Source organism: Salvelinus namaycush, chromosome 31 (assembly GCF_016432855.1).
Source record: "Salvelinus namaycush isolate Seneca chromosome 31, SaNama_1.0, whole genome shotgun sequence".
In the NCBI taxonomy this organism is placed as follows: Eukaryota; Metazoa; Chordata; class Actinopteri; order Salmoniformes; family Salmonidae; genus Salvelinus; species Salvelinus namaycush.
This window is the reverse complement of record NC_052337.1, coordinates 31,415,936-31,435,413: the sequence shown is the minus strand read 5'-3', so window position 1 is coordinate 31,435,413 and position 19,478 is coordinate 31,415,936. Positions and strand designations below refer to the sequence as shown.

Below are 19,478 nucleotides of genomic sequence, written 5' to 3'. Positions count from 1 at the left end.
CAGCCCATTTCAAAGACCAATTAGTGGAAAAATTGGGCTGTCTGTGTAAACGCCTGTGTAAACGCAGCCCAATTGTGTAAAAGCAGCCAAAGTGTGTCAGATCATGATAAATTCAGCACAGCTGGCCTCAATAAGTTACAGACATACTTACTGAACCGGTCTGAATTGGGCAAAGGGATTTGACATTGGTTTGATAGGATCTGTCCTTTAATTCTGTCTGTTGTTTCCTCTTTTGCCTTGTAGTTTGATCCAGCCACAGAGGAAAACATGCCAATCTGCTGGACTTTGCTTTAAAGACCTCTGATCTGGCAGAAAAAAAAGCTTTGAGCTGGCTGTGATCACAGGATGGACAGCTGTCTGTGGAGAGCTGTCTTTGTGTATGTGTGGACCCAGCCCTGCCAATCTATCTGTCTAGTCTGGATGGCTGCTGATTTTTCAGCCTGCCTAACTGCCTTTCCTGTCTGTGTGTCAAGTTTCCTAGCTTCTATGTATCCTGCCCTTCCAGCTTACCTGGTTTCACCTGTCTCTCTGCCTGTCTCGCTGCCAGTCTGCTGTTCTACCTGTCTCTCTGCCAGTCTACTGTTCTACCTGTCTCTCTGCCAGTCTCGCTGCCAGTCTACTGTTCTACCGTTCTCTCTGTCTGTCTACTGTTCTACCTGTCTCTCTGCATGTCTACTGCTCTACCTGTCTTTCTGCCTATCTCTCTGCCTGCCTACTGTTCTACCTGTCTCTATGCCTGTCTCACTGCCAGTCTACTGTTCTACCTGTCTCTCTGCCAGTCTACTGTTCTACCTGTCTCTCTGCCAGTCTCGCTGCCAGTCTACTGTTCTACCTGTCTCTCTGCATGTCTACTGCTCTACCTGCTTTTCTGCCTATCTCTCTGCCTGCCTACTGTTCTACCTGTCTCTATGCCTGTCTCACTTCCAGTCTACTGTTCTACCTGTCTCTCTGCCAGTCTCGCTGCCAGTCTACTCTTCTACCGGTCTCTCTGCCTGTCTACTGTTCTACCTGTCTCTCTGCATGTCTACTGCTCTACCTGTCTTTCTGCCTGTCTCTCTGCCTGCCTACTGTTCTACCTGTCTCTATGCCTGTCTCACTGCCAGTCTACTGTTCTACCTGTCTCTCTGCCTGTCTACTGTTCAACTTGTCTCTCTGCCTGTCTCTGCCAGTCTACTGTTCTACCTGTCTCTCTGCCTGTCTCGCTGCCAGCCAACTGCCAACTAGCCTGTCTGTTATGCCTGTCTCACAGCTCTTCAGGCTGCCGTGCTTCCAGCCCAGGATGACTCTAATGGCACTGTCAGCCACAATAACCTGACAAGGTTACTTTTGTCCAGAGGAGAAAAAGTCCTGCACTTCTAGTGTAAGCAAACAGCTACATAACTGCATAAACAATTAAAACACATGCAATGAATGCAAAAGCCCAGTGGCTCATCATGTTGTAAAATAAGTCTAGAAGATTCAATAAAATAAGTTTAAGGCTTTGAAAAGTGGATTTTAAAAGGAAATAAAGGGAGAAAATGGTGACCACCAAGCCAGATGGGGAGAAGAGAACAAGAATGGAAGTTGTAGAGATAATAACATGAGGAAGAGGGACAAGGAGAGAAAGCAAATTAGGTAGGGAATATATAAGTGGAGAGTACCAATAAAGATGCAGTTGGGTTGCCTTGGGGAACATTTTAAGGAAGAGAGCAGTCTTTGCTTCTTTTCCAGGTAATCCGGTTGCTATATTGGTGATCTAACACCCTCATTAAGCACGGATCAAAAGGCATTGTGAAAAGCGACGGCACAGAACCGCAGTGTGTAAGAGACAGGATTAGGAGGATGAGAGAGATATTCTCTCACTAACGGTGAGTGTTTGAAGTCCCGCGCATGCCTAATTGTCAACTAAAGACACTACCTTCTAAGTTCAGCTTGCCTGCTGAATTGCAGACAGATTCTTTGCCACCGGCAATCCTCAGAGTGTTTGTGGTATGATGCTGTTCAAGCAATTAACAATCTGACTTAATGATCTTGGTTTTTATGAGAAATAAACATACATTTATCTCAGGAACACTGTGATGTCATAAGACAAATTTACGTTTTTTTGTATCCTGTTAGCAAACACGGTTTTGCTTGTCACATTTTCAGGCCTGAATAAATATGAGAGTTGTCCAAAAGAAGAAAGGAAAAATTACCTGAAATTGCAGATGAATATTAGTGTATCCTTTTCCTTTGAACTTGTTGAAGACCCATTTGAGCAATTCCCTACCTTGTAAGAGTAACATACTGCGTAACACAGCATATAAAAAAGCATATGAGTGGGCCAAATCACCAAAGTCATAAAATCCACAGCCAGACAGACAAACAAACACACTGTCTTCAAAGGCAAACGTCAGAATACAAAAAGACACTTTAACAGCATCAGAGCTAAACGGTCACAGTGAACACAGAGAATAAGCCTTGAAACACTGATCCAAGACCGGTTTAACCAGACCTGATTGAAGACCATTTACGAGTTATCTGATGAAAACAACACTTTCTAAAACACAGCTCTAAAAATAAACAAACCTTTTTTTGGGTGATGCAACTTAGAGGACAAAACAAACAGTAGGAGCAAACGGAAACGTTTAAATTATGTGAAATATATGCCTAGTGTCTATCTGTTGAGATTCTACTATGTGGTCAAAAACAAGGTGATTCCAAAAGAGAGAGAAGCACTGGACTTTGTCCCACAGTGACACACTCTCCATAAAATGTGTTTTACCTTTTTGTTTTTCTAATTATTAATTTGCCCAGTGAATTCAAACATTCCCAAGCAGTGGCACTCCTTATGGAAGTTTTAGACAATGAATATTTGTAGAAGTACATGTATTGTGATGTATGTGTGTTGTGCATGTTTGTATATGTGTGTGTGTCTGTTGTACATCTGTAGGTATGAATGTAAGATGAAGAAAGAGAGGCATAGATGGTAAGCTAGTAGGAGGAAGCTGTGTATGAAGTGTTTACCGGCATCCATTGTGAGTCTGTGCTATAATAGGTGAAGGATAAAGTCATCAGTGGAGAGGGAATCTTCTTGCTGTCACAACAGTGTCCATTGTCATTCCAAGTGTCTTGGGATGAATCTCCCCACAAACAAAGTGGCTAATTGAAAACAGAACTGAGATATGATAAACACAAACAAAAAATGCCTGTGGCATTTTGGTGGGTAAAAACTGCACCTAAATAAGCAATTGAATCCATCTCTCAGAATACATGGGGAAAAACTGTAACTTATCACAAACAAGCTAGTGAAATTATTCAGGATAGGAAATCTAATCAGTTGTACTTATTGCATTTCAACACAATTTTACATCAAACAATGTTTTTCCTCTTAACAGAGACAAGGGTGTAAGTGAATACCAAAACTCTTATTTGATCACAATGAAAACTACTCAAGGCAAGGATAGTGACACCAACATCCCACAAAGAGCACACCATTCCTTACCAAAACAAAGCTACAGCCAATCCAAGAGGGGAGATACGGAAATAAAGCCACTGATGTAATATCAATCAAAAGCAGTGTAAACATTTACCTCAGGTTGCCTCGCTGTGGAAGAGATTTGATTAGGAGGGGTTGCGGATGGTGTGGGTCATACCTCGCATTCCCTGGAGCCTGAGATGGTGTAGGTGCAGGAGCCAGTCCCATTGACAAGCACGTCCATGGCCTCCGAATTGGTGGGCTTGTAGTCCACATAGTACTCCTGCAGTGGGGAACTCAGCGTGCGCTCCGTCTCTCTGGCTTTTTTCCGGCGCTTGCGAGCTGCGGCCGAGTGCTCCTGCAGCTGCTTGACACTGCTAGGATAGCGCTTCCACGAAACGTAGATCACCAACAGGATCATCACCACAGACAAGAACAGGGCAACGCTCCCCGCCACTATCTTGTGAAAGGACACAGGCTCAAACTGTTCAGGTGGTGGCGCCACGACCGAGGTGACAGCTGGAGACGTAGGGCCTCCTCTGGATCCCTCCCCCCTCTTCCCACCTTGCGTGGGTGGTGTGGGGTAGACTGGGCGGCGCTCTGTCTGGTCTGGGTCATTAGATGGTGTGGGTGGGGCGCTGGCCGTGAGGGGTGTGATTGCGTTATCCCGACACACACTGTGGGTGTCAACAGCATCCATGACCTTCTCTCCCTGCGCTTCCTTGGGGGCAGCGCAGATCATGTTGTTCTCCTTGTTCCCCTTGAAGTTCCTCAGCCAGACCACCAGGGGGCAGACCACAGGGCCACAGTCCCACACGTTCCCCGCCAGGCTGATGGTGGTCAGAGAGATCCAGGCAGACACGGTGTCCTGGGACACGTTGGTCAGCTTGTTGGAATCCAGATTGAGTGTTTGAAGGTTGGGCAGGCATTGGTAGACCGTAGCATCCACCTCTTGCAGATCATTGCCAGACAGGTCCAGCTTCTGCAGGGAGGTCCAGGTCCAGGTGAGGCCCTGGCTCATGGAGCGTATGCGGTTCCACTGCAGGTATAGCGCCCGCAGGTTGTAGAGGCGTGGGAAGTGGGAAAAGTTTATCTTGGAGAACTGGTTGTGCTCCAGGTGCAGCTCGGTCAGCTTCAGCAGGCCTGAGAAGGCGTTGCGTGTGATGCTGCGCAGGCGGTTGTAGCCCAGGTCCAGGAACTCCAGGTTTCTGCAGTCCTGGAACAGACGCACAGGAATGCTTTTCAAGGAGTTGGAGCGCATGTGCAGGCTGAGGAGCTTGCGGAGGCCCTGGAACTGGCCCGGCTGCAGAGACGCCAGTTTGTTGTAAGACAGGTCCAGGTTGCGGAGGTTGGGTACAGGGTGGAAAGTGGTATTGTGGAGCATTGTGATCTTGTTTGAGCTCAGGATCAGCTCCTTGAGCCTTCGGACGCCTTGGAAGGCCAGTACGTCTACAGAGGCAATGTAGTTGTGGTCTAAGTAGAGCCAGATGAGCTGGTTGAGGCCCACAAACTGTCCAGCTCTGAGACTGACCAGACTGTTGTAGCGTAATGACAGGCCTTGGCAGCCCCCTGAGAGGTTCTTGGGCACATCGCGAAAACCGCTGGACTCACAGTAGACAATTTTCCCATCGCAGCGACAGCTCTTGGGGCATGGACGCTCGCTGAGGGACGGAGATGCTGCCAGCCACACCTGCATGAGCAGAGGCACCATAAGCCAGCGGCGCCGCATGGCAGAGGCTGCAGAGAGGGACAGAGAGAGAGGGAGAGAGGAAAAAATATTTTTACTGAAAGTGTCTGACAACAACCCATCTGGTTGGAAATGGTGTAGAAAATTGTGGTTTTAATTTGTTTTTAACTGCAATCGACCAGAATTGAGTCTTCCCACAAGCCGCCAAAGTGCTTGAGGCAAAACTAGAGATGTCATAAAAGTAAGCTGAAACACAGCAAATTAACATTCAGGAGCTTGCGATTGTGTATACAAATCCAGAGGCGTATCTATTTAGAATCTAGCCACTTCACGTTGACCCATAACAGAGTGGTTAAGGGGTCTGAGTAAATCATGGTGTTCACTTCCAAAAAGTTTAGTCAGCTCTCTAGAAACCCTATGGAATGAAACAACTCTGTGTTCAAACAAAATACATACATGTATACTAACCCTTTGAACGCACATCATTAAATAAGCAAAGGCACAGACAAAAAAGGGAATCTGATCATGCTGTGCCGTCTCTTTGGATATCCTGCTACTGCTACTTCGGGTTATAAAACATGTAGAAAAAATACTGCAGATACAGACTGTTGAATCAGTGATGGTGATCATGACAATCGGTCAGTATGAAGATGTAGGGTCTTATTTTGAGCCAGCTTTCTACAGCAGGAAATTAATCCTGCAGCAACAGAAAATGTGAATTGTTATGTGGATTAAAATTCAGACATTTTTGCAGGGGTTGATATATTTTTCTTAAGGGAAAATCAAGTCTGAAATTTCTAAGTGGAAATGACAAACTTCAGATGCCTTTTTTAAACCTCAAATACACTACAAGTTTAACATTTCCAGAAAGTTCTCCTGTAACAGGGTGATAAAATGAAGATCCAATATCTGTACATGTAGCCTGGTGTGATATTGGTTTTTGTCCTTAGGTGAGAGTGAGCTGTTTACATTAAAAGCGCTCCCCTTACAGAGTCACTAACGATCTGTTATTAAGGGTGCATTGATTTTCTCCTGAGGAGTGCATCCATTTCTTATGTGTGCTCTTTTCTCTGGGCTAAACATCCGTAATGTGATAGCTTGTAAACATCCTCTAATCAAAAGATAGGATGAATGTCTGGTTTAACATATGTCATATTTAACACATGTGATAACAATTGGTTATCACATGTGTATGTCATGGTGACAGTCCAATCATCCTAGATTTTGTTCTATGAAAGAAAATGTGACAGTGATGTTGTCTGCATGCTAAAGTTTCAAATGTGTCGCAAAACTGAACAAATTATGAGATAGAATGAGACCAAGAAATAAAATGCATTTGATGGCACTTGGGCTTTAGTGCAACAAAATGTATGTTCTAAAATTCAGATTTAAATGTTATCATCTCGGGGCGACAGTTTATCAGAATGAATTATTTGACCAATGGAGGCCGAGAAGCATCATACAGCACAAGAAGAGTTCCATTACCTTACGCTATATTTCCATTTTCAGAAATGTTGGTAAATTAGCTTTTATTATTGAATTAAATAAATTATATTTTCATGGCATGGGGTTGTTTGATGACAGACATTTATTTGTTAATAATCACTTGATGGTTTCATTTCAGAGAGACAAATAATCATGTTTTTTTTGCAAAATGCTATATATCCACCTCACTCTCAGAGAAATAGGTAGTACTACTAGGTTTTACACACAGTCAAATGTAACAAATAACAAAATGTTTATTAACAGCAGGCTAAACTGCATGTTCTGTTGAATTTCTACATTTAAAAACATAATTTTTCATTGTATGTATATTGAATTATTATTTACAGTTGTCACTATGACAATGAACACACTGAATGGTATTGTGCTACCACTTTATTAATAGCCCTACAGCATGCAGTAGGATGTGGCGATCAGTTGATTGACAGGTGTGCTGTAGAACGATAAACTTTCCTCTAGTGTGGATGCTCGCCAATGTGGGTTTGAGTCCGGACTCGCGAAAAACTTCTTTAATATAACTATATAACACTGCTACTGCAATGCTGCCATCTGTAGGATGATAATGAGAGTGCTTGACTTTGTTAAGGACGATGTTATGGAAAAGTGTTTGTTCACATCCATCTACGTCAACATTTATAATTGGCTGATGCGTTAATCACTGTCTGGTGAGGTCAGCATAATGCCAGGTTATCTGATAGGAGCCGCTACAATGCGTTCTATCTAAGTAAATTGACGGGTTTTAATTTCATCTTGAGATGGAGAAAAGGTTTACATTTAAAGTGTGGCCCCACACTCTTAATTTATATTTATTTAATTAGGCAAGCCAACATTATGGAAACACAACAATGTTTATTAATTGTAAAATACATTTAATTGCATATTTTTGCATGTTTTCTGTGTGATACATTATGTGTGGGCAGCTAAAACAAAGTGTGTTCGTCAGATTCAGTGTGCATTTACACATCCTCCTAAAATAATTGAGTGAGAAGCATTCAACTCTCAAATGTTTCCATGTGCAGCTTTATTAAAATAGATTGTGAGATACATAATTTAGCTTGTACCCTCTTCACTAGGCACCTTCATGCCCTGATTAACACTATGTGTGGTTTAATGAGCGGCCCATGCACTAATGCTTCACTAAGTCATCTTCTTCACCTCAGCTTCTTATCTATTTCAGAGAGGAACAGAAGTTGCCCTCAGAGGTGTCACTCATAAGCTGTGTCTCTATTACCACCTCTCTACCATGTTTCCCTTGTCATTACCATTTGGTTACAATATCACATTGGTTAACTATCACCTATTAATTCCTAGCACTCTCCCATTATCACTTCAGTTGTTTAAACTACTTTCCCCTTGAACTGCATAGGCTGTTTTTGCCTGTTCCAACCCATACAAGTCAGTCATTCACACCTCCGCATACCCTTGGTACACCTTAGCTTTTTATTGTGACTACCATTATCATACTGTGCTAGGACAAACTGTATAAATCCATTTCTGTAACATAATCACTCAACTGCTGCTACTACTACTACTACTACTACTGCTACTGCTCCTACTACTACTACTACTACAACAGCTACTACTACTACAACTACAACAGCTACTACAACTACTACTACTACAACTACTACAACAGCTACTACTACTACTACTACAACAGCTACTACTACTACAACTACAACAGCTACTACTACTACAACTACAACAGCTACTACTACAACTACTACTGTTACTACTACAACAGCTACTACTAATACAACAGATACTACTACTATTACAACAGCTACTACTACTACAACAGCTACTACTACTACTACTGCTACAACTACAACAGCTACTACTACTACCACTACTTTTAGTATTTAGTATTTATTAGGATACCCATTAGCCAAGGCAGCAGCTTCTCATCTTGGGTTCCAAACTGGAATAAAACAATTACATCACAACAAAACAAAACAACAGCCTACATCATAAACAAAATAATACATCATATAAGACATTATCACTTAATTATTACAAATGTACAATATAAAATGTACAATACAATGTGTGTTAGTGTGTGTGAGTTAGAGTGTGTGTGTTAGAGTGTGTGTGTTAGTTAGAGTGTGTGTGTTAGAGTGCGTGTGTTAGAGTGCGTGTGTTAGAGTGCGTGTGTTAGAGTGCGTGTGTTAGAGTGCGTGTGTTAGAGTGCGTGTGTTAGAGTGCGTGTGTTAGAGTGTGCGTGTTAGAGTGTGTGTGTTAGTTAGAGTGTGTGTGTTAGAGTGTGTGTGTTAGAGTGTGTGTGTTAGAGTGCGTGTGTTAGAGTGCGTGTGTTAGAGTGCGTGTGTTAGAGTGCGTGTGTTAGAGTGCGTGTGTTAGTTAGAGTGTGTGTGTTAGAGTGTGCGTGTTAGAGTGTGTGTGTTAGTTAGAGTGTGTGTGTTAGAGTGTGTGTGTTAGAGTGTGTGTGTTAGAGTGCGTGTGTTAGAGTGCGTGTGTTAGAGTGCGTGTGTTAGAGTGCGTGTGTTAGAGTGCGTGTGTTAGAGTGCGTGTGTTAGAGTGCGTGTGTTAGAGTGCGTGTGTTAGAGTGCGTGTGTTAGAGTGCGTGTGTTAGAGTGCGTGTGTTAGAGTGTGTGTGTTAGTTAGAGTGTGTGTGTTAGAGTGTGTGTGTTAGAGTGTGTGTGTTAGAGTGTGTGTGTGTTAGAGTGTGTGTGTTAGAGTGTGTGTGTTAGAGTGTGTGTGTTAGAGTGTGTGTGTTAGAGTGTGTGTGTTAGAGTGCGTGTGTTAGAGTGTGTGTGTTAGAGTGTGTGTGTTAGAGTGTGTGTGTTAGAGTGTGTGTGTTAGTTAGAGTGCGTGTGTTAGAGTGTGTGTGTTAGAGTGTGTGTGTTAGAGTGTGTGTGTTAGAGTGTGTGTGTTAGAGTGTGTGTGTTAGAGTGTGTGTGTTAGAGTGTGTGTGTTAGAGTGTGTGTGTTAGAGTGCGTGTGTTAGAGTGCGTGTGTTAGAGTGTGTGTGTTAGAGTGTGTGTGTTAGAGTGTGTGTGTTAGAGTGTGTGTGCGTGTGTCTCTTCACAGTCCGAGTTGTGCCGTGAGGTGCTGTTTTATCAGTTTTTTTAAATCTGATTTTATTTCTCGCTTGAGTTACTTGATATGGAAGAGAGTTCCATGTAGACATGGCTCTATGTAGTACTGTGTGCTTCCCAGTTTGTTCTGGACTGTTTTGTGGGGTATGTATGGGTGTCTGAGCAGTGTAGTAGCTGTTTGAACAGACAGTTCGTGCTTTCAACATGTCAATAGCTCTCACAAAGGCAAGCAGTGATGCAGTCAATCTCTCCTCTACTTTGAGCCAGTAGAGATTGACATGCATGTTATTGATATTAGCTCTCCATGTACAATTAAAGGCCAGGAGGGCTGCTCTTTCTGGGCTAACTGTAAATTGCCTATGTCCTTCTTTGTGCCACTTGACCATATAACTGGGCAGTAGTCCAGGTGCGATAAAACTAGGGCCTATCGGACTTGTTTAGTTGATTGTGATGTCAAGAAATCAGAGCAGCGCTTTATTACGAACAGACCTCTCCCCATCTTAGCTACCGTTGCATCAATATGTTTGGTCCATGACAGTTTACAATCTAGGATTACACCCAGCAGTTTAGTCTCCTCAACTTGCTCAATTGCCACAGTATTCATTACAAGACTTAGATGAGGTTTATGGTTTAGTGAATGATTTGTCTCAAATACAAAGCTTTAAGTTTTTGCTATATTTCTGCCTAGTTTATTACTAGCCACTGACTCTAAAACTGACTTCAGCTCTTTGTTAAATGTTGTAGTGATTTCACCTGCTGTGGTAGCTGACGTGTATAATGTTGAGTCATCAGCATAGAGAGCCTTCAGAAATTTTTCACAACCCTCAACTTTTTAAAATATTGTTGTGTTATGGCCTGAATTTAAGACCTATTGGTAGATGGGTAAAAAAAGAAGCAGACATTGAATATCCCTTTGAGCACGGTGAAGTTATTAATTACACTTTTGATGGTGTATCAATACACCCAGTCACTACAAAGATATATGCGTCCTTCCCAACTCAGTTGCCGGAGAGGAATGAAACTGCTCAGAGATTTCACCATGAGGCCAATGGTGACTATAAAACAGTTACGAGTTTAATGGCTGTGAAGGGAGAAAACTGGATGGATCAACAACATTGTAGTTACTCCACAATACTAATTTAATTGACAGAGTGAAAAGAAGGAAGACTGTACAGAATAAAAATATTTAAAAACATGCATCCTGTTTGCAACAAGGAACTAAAGTAAAAGCTGCAAAAGCTAATTGGCAAAGCAATTCAATTTTGTCCTGAATACAAAGTGTTAAGTTTGGGTCAAATCCAATATACATACACATATACACATAACTGAGTAACATTCTTCATATTTTCAAGCACGGTGGTGGCTCCATAAGGTTAAGGGTATGCTTGTCATCAGCAAGGACTACAGAGTTTGTTTGGATAAAAATAAACGTAATAGAGCTAAGCACAGGCAAAACCCTAGAGAAAATCCTGGTTCCGTCTGCTTTCAGCAAACACTGGGAGACAAATTCACCTTTCAGCAAGACAATAACTTTAAACACAAGGCCAAATACACACTGGAGTTGCTTACCACAACAACAATGAATGTTCTTGAGTGGCCAAGTTACAGTTTTGACTTAAATCGGCTTGGGAATCTATGGAAAGACTTGAAAATGGCTGTCTAGCAATGATCAACAACCAACTTGACAGAGCTTGAAGAATTTTTTATAGAATAATGCAAATATTCTACAATCCAGGTGTGCAAAGCTCTTAGAGACTTACCCAGAAAGACTCAGAAAGACTCACACCAAAGGTGAAGTCAAGGGGTATGAATCCTTATTGAAGGCACTGTACATAGAACCACTGACTTTGCTCAAGGCTAGTGGTCGGTCATTACAGTGCATTCAGAAAGTATTCATACCCTTTGACTTATTCCACATTTGGTCGTGTTACAGCCTGAATTCACAATGGATTAAATGTTTTCTCTCACCCATCTACACACAATACCCGTCATTAAGTGAAACCGGTTTTAAGAAATTTTTGCAAATTTATTGAAAATGAAAGACAGAAATATCTAATTTACATAAGTATTCACACCCCTGAGTCAATACTTTGTAGAAGCATTTTTGGCGGCGATTAAAGGTTTGAGTCGTCTTGGGTTTGTCTGTATAAGCTTTTAACTGGATTTGTGGATTTTCTCTTATTCTACCTTGCAAAAATTCCCAAGCTCTGTTAAGCTAGATGGTGAGCTATGGAAATAGCAATCTTCAAGACTTTCCACAGATTTTCAATGGGATTCACGTCTGGGCATTGGTTGAGCCACTCAATGACTTTCACATCCTTGTTCTGAAGCCATTAGACCATTGCTTTGGCTGCATGCTTGGGGTCATTGTCCTGTTTGAACGTAAATCTTCACCGCAATCAAAAAAAAGTTGCACTCTGAAGCAGGTTCTCATCAAGGATTTGCTTGTATTTGGCTACATTAATTGTTCCCTCTATCCTTACTAGTCTCCCAGCATCCCCATAGCATGATGCTGCTACCCCAATGCTTTACGTTAGGGATGTTAGACAGCTGATGAAATGTACCTGTTTTTTTCCCCAGACATAGCACTTTGCATTCAGGCCAAATTAAATGTTTGTCTCATCAGAACACAGAATCTTTTTCCTTATGCTCTCAGAGTCTTTCATGTGCCTTTTTGCAAACTCCAGGCGTGCTGTCATGTGACTTTTTCTCAGAAGTGCCACTCTCTCATAAAGCCCAGATTGGTGAAGTGCTGTAGAGACTGTTGTCCTTCTGGCAGGTTCTCCCATCTCAGCCAAGGAACAATGTAGTTCTGTCAGAGTGGTCATTGGGTTCTTGGTCACCTCCCTGACCAAGGTCCTTCTTGCCCGGTTGGTCAGTGTGGTTGGACGGCCAGCTTTAGGCAATCTAGGTAGTTCCATATTTTTTTCCCATTTCCCAATAATGGAGACCACTGTGCTCTTGGAATCTTTCAACACTCTCAAAATTGTTTTATACCCTTCCCCAGATATATTCCTCATCATAATTATATTTCGGAGATCTAAGGACAGTTCATTATATTTCATGGTACAGTTTCTGCTCTGACATGCACTGTCAACTGTGGGACCTTATGTAGACATTATGTACAAACAACTGAATTGGCCACAGGTGGACTCCAAACAAATTGTTGTGACATCTCAAGGATGCTCAAAGGAAATTGGATGCACCTGAGCTCAATTTGCAGTGTCACAGCAAAGGGGTGTGAATTCTTACGTAGATAAAATATTTATATATTTCATTTTCAATGAATTTGCAAACATTTTTGAAAAACATGTTTTCACTTTGGTATTGTGTGTAGATGGATACGAGACAAACGTAATTTAATAAATTTTGAACTCAGGCTGTAACACAACAAAGTGTGTCAAAGGGTATGAATAGTTTCTGAAGACATTAGTAAAAATATAAAAAAGTAAGGGGGCAAGACAGCTAGCTTGTGGTATGCCTAACTCTACCTGGTTAACGTTAGAGAGGCATCCATTGAAGAACACCCTCTGTGTTCTGTTAGATAAGTAACACTTGATCCACGATATGGCAGAGGATATAAAGCCAAAACACATATGTTTTTTAAGCAGCAGACTATGATCGATAATGTCAAAAGTTGCACTGAAGTCTAACAAAACAGCTCCCACAATCTTATTATTATCAATTTCTTTCAGGCAATCATTTGTGTCAGTGCCTTACACCTACTACTACTACTACTACTACTACTACTACTGCTACTACTACTACTACTACTACTACTACTACTACTACTACTGCTACTGCTACTACTACTACTACTGCGGTGACGATGATGGCAGGGATATGGATCCTTCTGTTATTAAACAAAGAATGAGAGGAAAAGCACACCGCTGACCTAATGTACAGACAAATAAATAATAACTTGGCAAATAGGCACTATGCTATGATATTTGAACACACAAGTGGCTCATTGTTGAGTTTTCTGCCATTGACAAAACTGCTATCAGGCGCAGCCATGCACACATTGTGGCTGGACAGGAGCCTAACGCACAGGGAAGGCCATCCCATCAGACTAGCCTATGCCATCCTATTAGTCTCCAATTATCTTTGAGATGACTGCCAGCCTTATTTTCCTGGTCCTTGGGAACCAGCGCTTCATGTCCTGTGTTCGTATTGCCTCAATGCTCTGAGGAAACGCAGATGTCTTTGTGTAATTACAGAAATGCTCAGCAGATGCATTGGTATTTGCAGTTACTGAAGTAGGCGGCCTACAGTACAAACAAGGTCAACTGGATGAGAGAGAGTATGTGGTAGATTCTCCTCAATACACCAATATCCAAATGTGCGTGCACTCATGCAAGCTCGTGCACACACATACGCAAGAACAGACTGTGTGTTAGTATAGATTTGTTTCTGCCTTGCATCTGTTTTCTGATTTCCCCTGGCGGAACAGTTCCACCAGGGTGGAGTGACAGAGAATAACCAATCAACCCCCAGCCCTCACAACACTACAGATGAGTCTGTCACATCCTCTCTCAGAGCCACCCACTGCCCTGCTGCCCCCTCCAAGTCTTTCTCAAATATACATTCACTAAAGGCACGTGCTAGACCTCAGCACATTGGCCAATTAAGTCTCCATGGATAAACTTTAATAATTGTAATGTAAATATAACCTGATTGTGGCGGGACAGACATTTATTTTTTATTTATTTTATTTCACCTTTATTTAACCAGGTAGGCTAGTTGAGAACAAGTTCTCATTTGCAACTGCGACCTGGCCAAGATAAAGCAAAGCAGTTCGACACATACAACAACACAGAGTTACACATGGAATAAACAAACATACAATCAAAAATACAGTAGAAAAATCTATATACAGCATGTGCAAATGAGGTAGGATAAGAGAGGTAAGGCAATAAATGGGCCATGGTGGCGAAGTAATTGCAATATAGCAATTAAACACTGGAATGGTAGGATGTACAGAAGATGAATGTGCAAGTAGAGATACTGGGGTGCAAAGGAGCAAGATAAATAAATAAATACAGTATGGGGATGAGGTAGATTGGATGGGCTAATTACAGATGAGCTATGTACAGGTGCAGTGATCTGTGAGCTGCTCTGGTGCTTAAAGCTAGTGAGGGAGGTAAGAGTCTCCAGCTTCAGAGATTTTTGCAGTTCGTTCCAGTCATTAGCAGCAGAGAACTGGAAGGAGAGGCGGCCAAAGGAGGAATTGGCTTTGGGCGTGACCAGTGAGATATACCTGCTGGGGCGTGTGCTACGGGGGGGTGCTGCTATGGTGACCAGTGAGCTGAGATAAGGCGTGGCTTTACCTAGCAGAGACTTGTAGATGACCTGGAGCCAGTGGGTTTGGCGACGAGTATGAAGTCATGGCCAGGCAAAGAGAGCGTACAGGTCGCAGTTGTGGGTAATATATGGGGCTTTGGTGACAAAACGGATGGCACTGTGATAAACTGCATCCAATTTGTTGAGTAGAGTGTTGGAGGCTATTTTATAGATGACATCGCCGAAGTTGAGGATCGGTAGGATGGTCAGTTTTACGAGGGTATGTTTGGCTGCATGAGTGAAGGATGCTTTGTTGCAAAATAGGAAGCCGATTCTAGATTTAATTTTGGATTGGAGATGCCTAATGTGAGTCTGGAAGGAGAGTTTACAGTCTAGCCAGACACCTAGGTATTTGTAGTTGTCCACATATTCTAAGTCAGAACCGTCCAGAGTAGTGATGCTGGACAGGCAGGCAGGTGCGGGCAGTGATCGGTTGAAGAGCATGCACTTAGTTTTACTTGCATTTAAGAGCAGTTGGAGGCCATGGAAGGAGAGTTGTATGGCATTGAAGCTCGTCTGGAGGTTAGTTAACACAGTGTCCAAAGAATGGACAGAAGTATACAGTCAACTGCGTAGAGGTGGATCAGAGAATCACCAGCAGCGAGAGCGACATCATTGATGTATACAGAGAAGAGAGTCGACCCGAGAATTGAACCCTGTGGCACCCCCATAGAGACTGCAAGAGGTCCGGACAACAGGCCCTCCAATTTGACACACTGAACTATCAGAGAAGTAGTTGGTGAACCAGGCGAGGCAATCATTTGAGAAACCAAGGCTGTTGAGTCTGCCAGTAAGAATGTGGTGATTGACAGAGTCGAAAGCCTTAGCCAGGTCGATGAATACGGCTGCACAGTAATGTCTCTTATCGATGGCGGTTATGAACGTGGCTGAGGTACACCCATGACCAGCTCTTAAACCAGATTGCATAGCGGAAAAGGTATGGTGGGATTCGAAGTGGTCGGTAATCTGTTTGTTGACTTGGCTTTCGAAGACCTTAGAAAGGCAGGGTAGGATAGATATAGGTCTGTAGCAATTTGGGTCTAGTGTATCCCCCTTTGAAGAGGGGGATGACCGCTGCAGCTTTCCAATCTTTGGGGATCTCCGACGATATGAGAGGTTGAACAGGCAAGTAATAGGGGTTGCAACAATTTCAGCAGAACATTTTATAAAGAAAGCGTCCAGATTGTCTAGCCCGGCTGATTTGTAGGGGTCCAGGTTTTGCAGTTCTTTAAGAACATCAGCTATCTGGATTTGGGTGAAGGAGAAATGGGGAGGCTTGGGCGAGTTGCTGTGGGGAGTGCAGGGCTGTTGACCGGGGTAGGGGTAGCCAGGCGGAAAGCATAGCCAGCCGTAGAAAAATGCTAATTGAAATTCTCAATTATAGTGGATTTATCGGTGGTGACAGGGTTTCCTAGCCTCAGTGCAGTGGGCAGCTGGGAGGAGGTGCTCTTATTCTACATGGACCTTACAGTGTCCCAGAACTTTTTTGAGTTTGTGCTACATGATGCAAATTTCTGCTTGAAAAAGCTAGCCTTAGCTTTCCTAACTGCCTGTGTATATTTGTTCCTGACTTCCCTGAAAAGTTGCATATCACGGGAGCTGTTCGATGCTAATGCAGAACACCACAAGATGTTTTTGTGCTGGTCAAGGGCAGTCAGGTCTGGAGAGAACCCAGGGCTATATCTGTTCCTGGTTCAACATTTTTTGAAAGGGGCATGCTTATTTAAGATGGTGAGGAAGGCATTTTTAAAGAATGACCAGGCATCCTCTACTGACGGGATGAGGTCAATATCCTTCCAGGATACCCGGGCCAGGTCGATTAGGAAGGCCTGCTCGCTGAAGTGTTTTAGGGTGATGAGGTGATGAGGGGTGGTCGTTTGACCCCAGACCCGTTACGGATGCAGGCAATGAGGCAGTGATCGCTGAGATCTTGGTTGAAAACAGCAGAGGTGTATTTGGAGGGCAAGTTGGTTAGGATGATATCTATGAGGGTGCCCGTGTTTACGGATTTTGGGTTGTACCTGGTGGGTTCATTGATAATTTGTGAGAGATTGAGGGCATCAAGCTTAGATTGTAGGATGGCCGGGGTGTTAAGCATGTCCCAGTTTAGGTCACCTAGCAGCACTAGCTCTGAAGATAGATGGGGGGCAATCAATTCACATATGGTGTCCAGGGCACAGCTGGGGGCAGAGGGTGGTCAATAGCAAGCGGCAACGGTGAGAGACTTGTTTCTGGAAAGGTGGATTTTTAAAAGTAGAAGCTCAAATTGTTTGGGTACAGACCTGAATAGTAAGACAGAACTCTGCAGGCTATCTCTGCAATAGATTGCAACACCGCCCCCTTTGGCAGTTCTATCTTGTCTGAAAATGTTATAGTTAGGGATGGAAATTTCAGGGTTTTTGGTGGTCTTCCTGAGCCAGGATTCAGACACGGCTAGGACATCCGGGTTGGCAGAGTGTGCTAGGGCAGTGAATAAAACAAACTTAGGGAGGAGGCTTCTAATGTTAACATGCATGAAGGCTTTTACGGTTACAGAAGTCAGCAAATGATAGCGCCTGGGGAATGGGAGTGGAGCTAGGCACTGCAGGGCCTGGATTAACTTCCACATCACCAGAGGAACAGAGGAGGAGTAGGATAAGGGTACGGCTAAAGGCTAAAATAACTGGTCGTCTAGTACTTTCAGAACAGAGAGTAAAAGGAGCAGATTTCTGGGCACGGTAGAATAGATTCAAGGCATAATGTACAGACAAAGGTATGGAAGGATGTGGATACAGTGAGGGTAAACCTGTGCCTAGAGTGACGATGAAAGAGATATTGTCCCTAGAAATATAATTTAAACCAGGTGATGTCACCGCATGTGTGGTAGGTGGAACTAAAGTGTTAAATAAGGCGTATTGAGCAGGGCTAGAGGCTCTACAGTGAAATAAGGCAATAAATACTAACCAAAACAGCAATGGACAAGGCATATTGACGTTAGCGAGAGGCATGCGTAGCCAAGTGATCATAGGAGTCCTGTGAGTGGCTTCAGGCAGCTTGCGAGCCGGGGCTAGCAAGCTAACAGAAGGGCCTTGGAGGGACGTCGCGATGGAAGAAAGTCTGGTGTGGCCCCCTCGTGCTATTACATCGGCAGACAAATCAGCAGGGCTCCGTGTGGTAAACCAGGCCAAATGGCAAAATAGGTATAGTGGCCAAAGAATTTGTCCGGTGGGCCTCTTAAGCTAACAGTCTGATGTGCTCTGGACAGCTAGCAGGCCGCGGCTAGCATGCTAGCAGATGGGATTTCAGGGGACGAAGCGACGGCGGAGCCAGTTGAGGAAAAACCCCATCGGACGAATCACGTGGGTGGTCCAGTCATGATGAGTCGGCGGGGGTCCAAGCCAGTTGTCAAAAAGAGGTATTGTAGCCCAAGTAGTGGCTGATGGACCTCTTTGGCTAGCCGGGAGATTGGCCTAGCAATTGGTTATTGCTTCGGGACAGTGACGTTAGCCAGGAGAGGCCACTCGAATAGCAGCTAGCTAGCTGCGGTGATCCAGGTGAAAAAAATAAAATACAAAAATACAAAATAAATAAAAAAAGGTTCAGAGCTTGCGGGAGGAATCCGGAGATATGGAGAAAAATAAGTTCGAATTGCTCAGGTTTGAGTCGCGCTGTGCAGACTGGCGAGAGTTGTCCGTGCTAGAGGTGGCTGATGACCGCTAGATGACTAGTAGCTTGTAGCTAGCTTGCTGGCTAGCATCTGTTGGGGTTCCGGTTCAGGCGACGGTTCAGACGACGAATCAGCAGGGCTCCGTATGGTGGGTATAGTGGCCAAAGAATTTGTCCGATGGGCCTCTTAAGCTAACAGTCCGATGTACTAGTAGCCAGTTAGCTGGTAGCCAGTTAGCTGGCTAGCTTTTGATGAGTTGAGTTAAGTATAAGTATAAAAATAGCAGATCCGTACCACATTGGGTGAGGCGGGATGCAGGAGAGTATATTCAGTCCGTAGATAGAAAGTGATGTTAAAATATTAAATATACGTATATACGAAATATTTATACGAGAAAAAAAAAAAACAAGGAAAAACAATGTTTACAAGGGACAGGAAGGGACAAGACAATTGTCAAGCCCTGACTTTAGTTATATTTTGTTTTCTTTATTTTTTGGTTAGGTCAGGGTGTGACAAGGGTGGTTTGTTTAGTTTTTGTATTGTCTAGAATTTTTGTTTATCTATGGGGATTTTGTATGGTCTAGGGGTATGTAGGTTTATGGTGGCCTGAGTTGGTTCCCAATCAGAGACAGCTGTTTCTCGTTGTCTCTGATTGGGGAGCCTATTTAGGTTGCCATTTCCATGTTGGTTTTGTAGGTAGTTTTTTTCTGTTTTGTGTTGCTGCACCTTACAGGACTGTTTCGTTTTCGTTTCACTCTCTTTGTTATTTTGTTTAGGGTATCTGTTCTAAATAAAATAACATGAACAA

The 19,478-nt window shown here is 43.2% G+C and overlaps 1 protein-coding gene across 1 annotated transcript in view; it reads right to left on the bottom strand.

Annotated features, from left to right (window-relative positions):
- Positions 1-19,478, bottom strand: part of LOC120025549 (leucine-rich repeat transmembrane neuronal protein 4-like) — a 174,481-nt gene that overhangs the window by 101,963 nt on the left and 53,040 nt on the right. Inside the window, exons 2-3 of the mRNA XM_038970110.1 lie at positions 4,001-5,173; positions 3,615-3,970 (exon numbers count right to left, since the gene is read on the bottom strand). Coding sequence (XP_038826038.1) covers positions 3,615-3,970; positions 4,001-5,173 — 1,529 coding nt within the window. The remainder of the gene's footprint in view (positions 1-3,614; positions 3,971-4,000; positions 5,174-19,478) is intronic.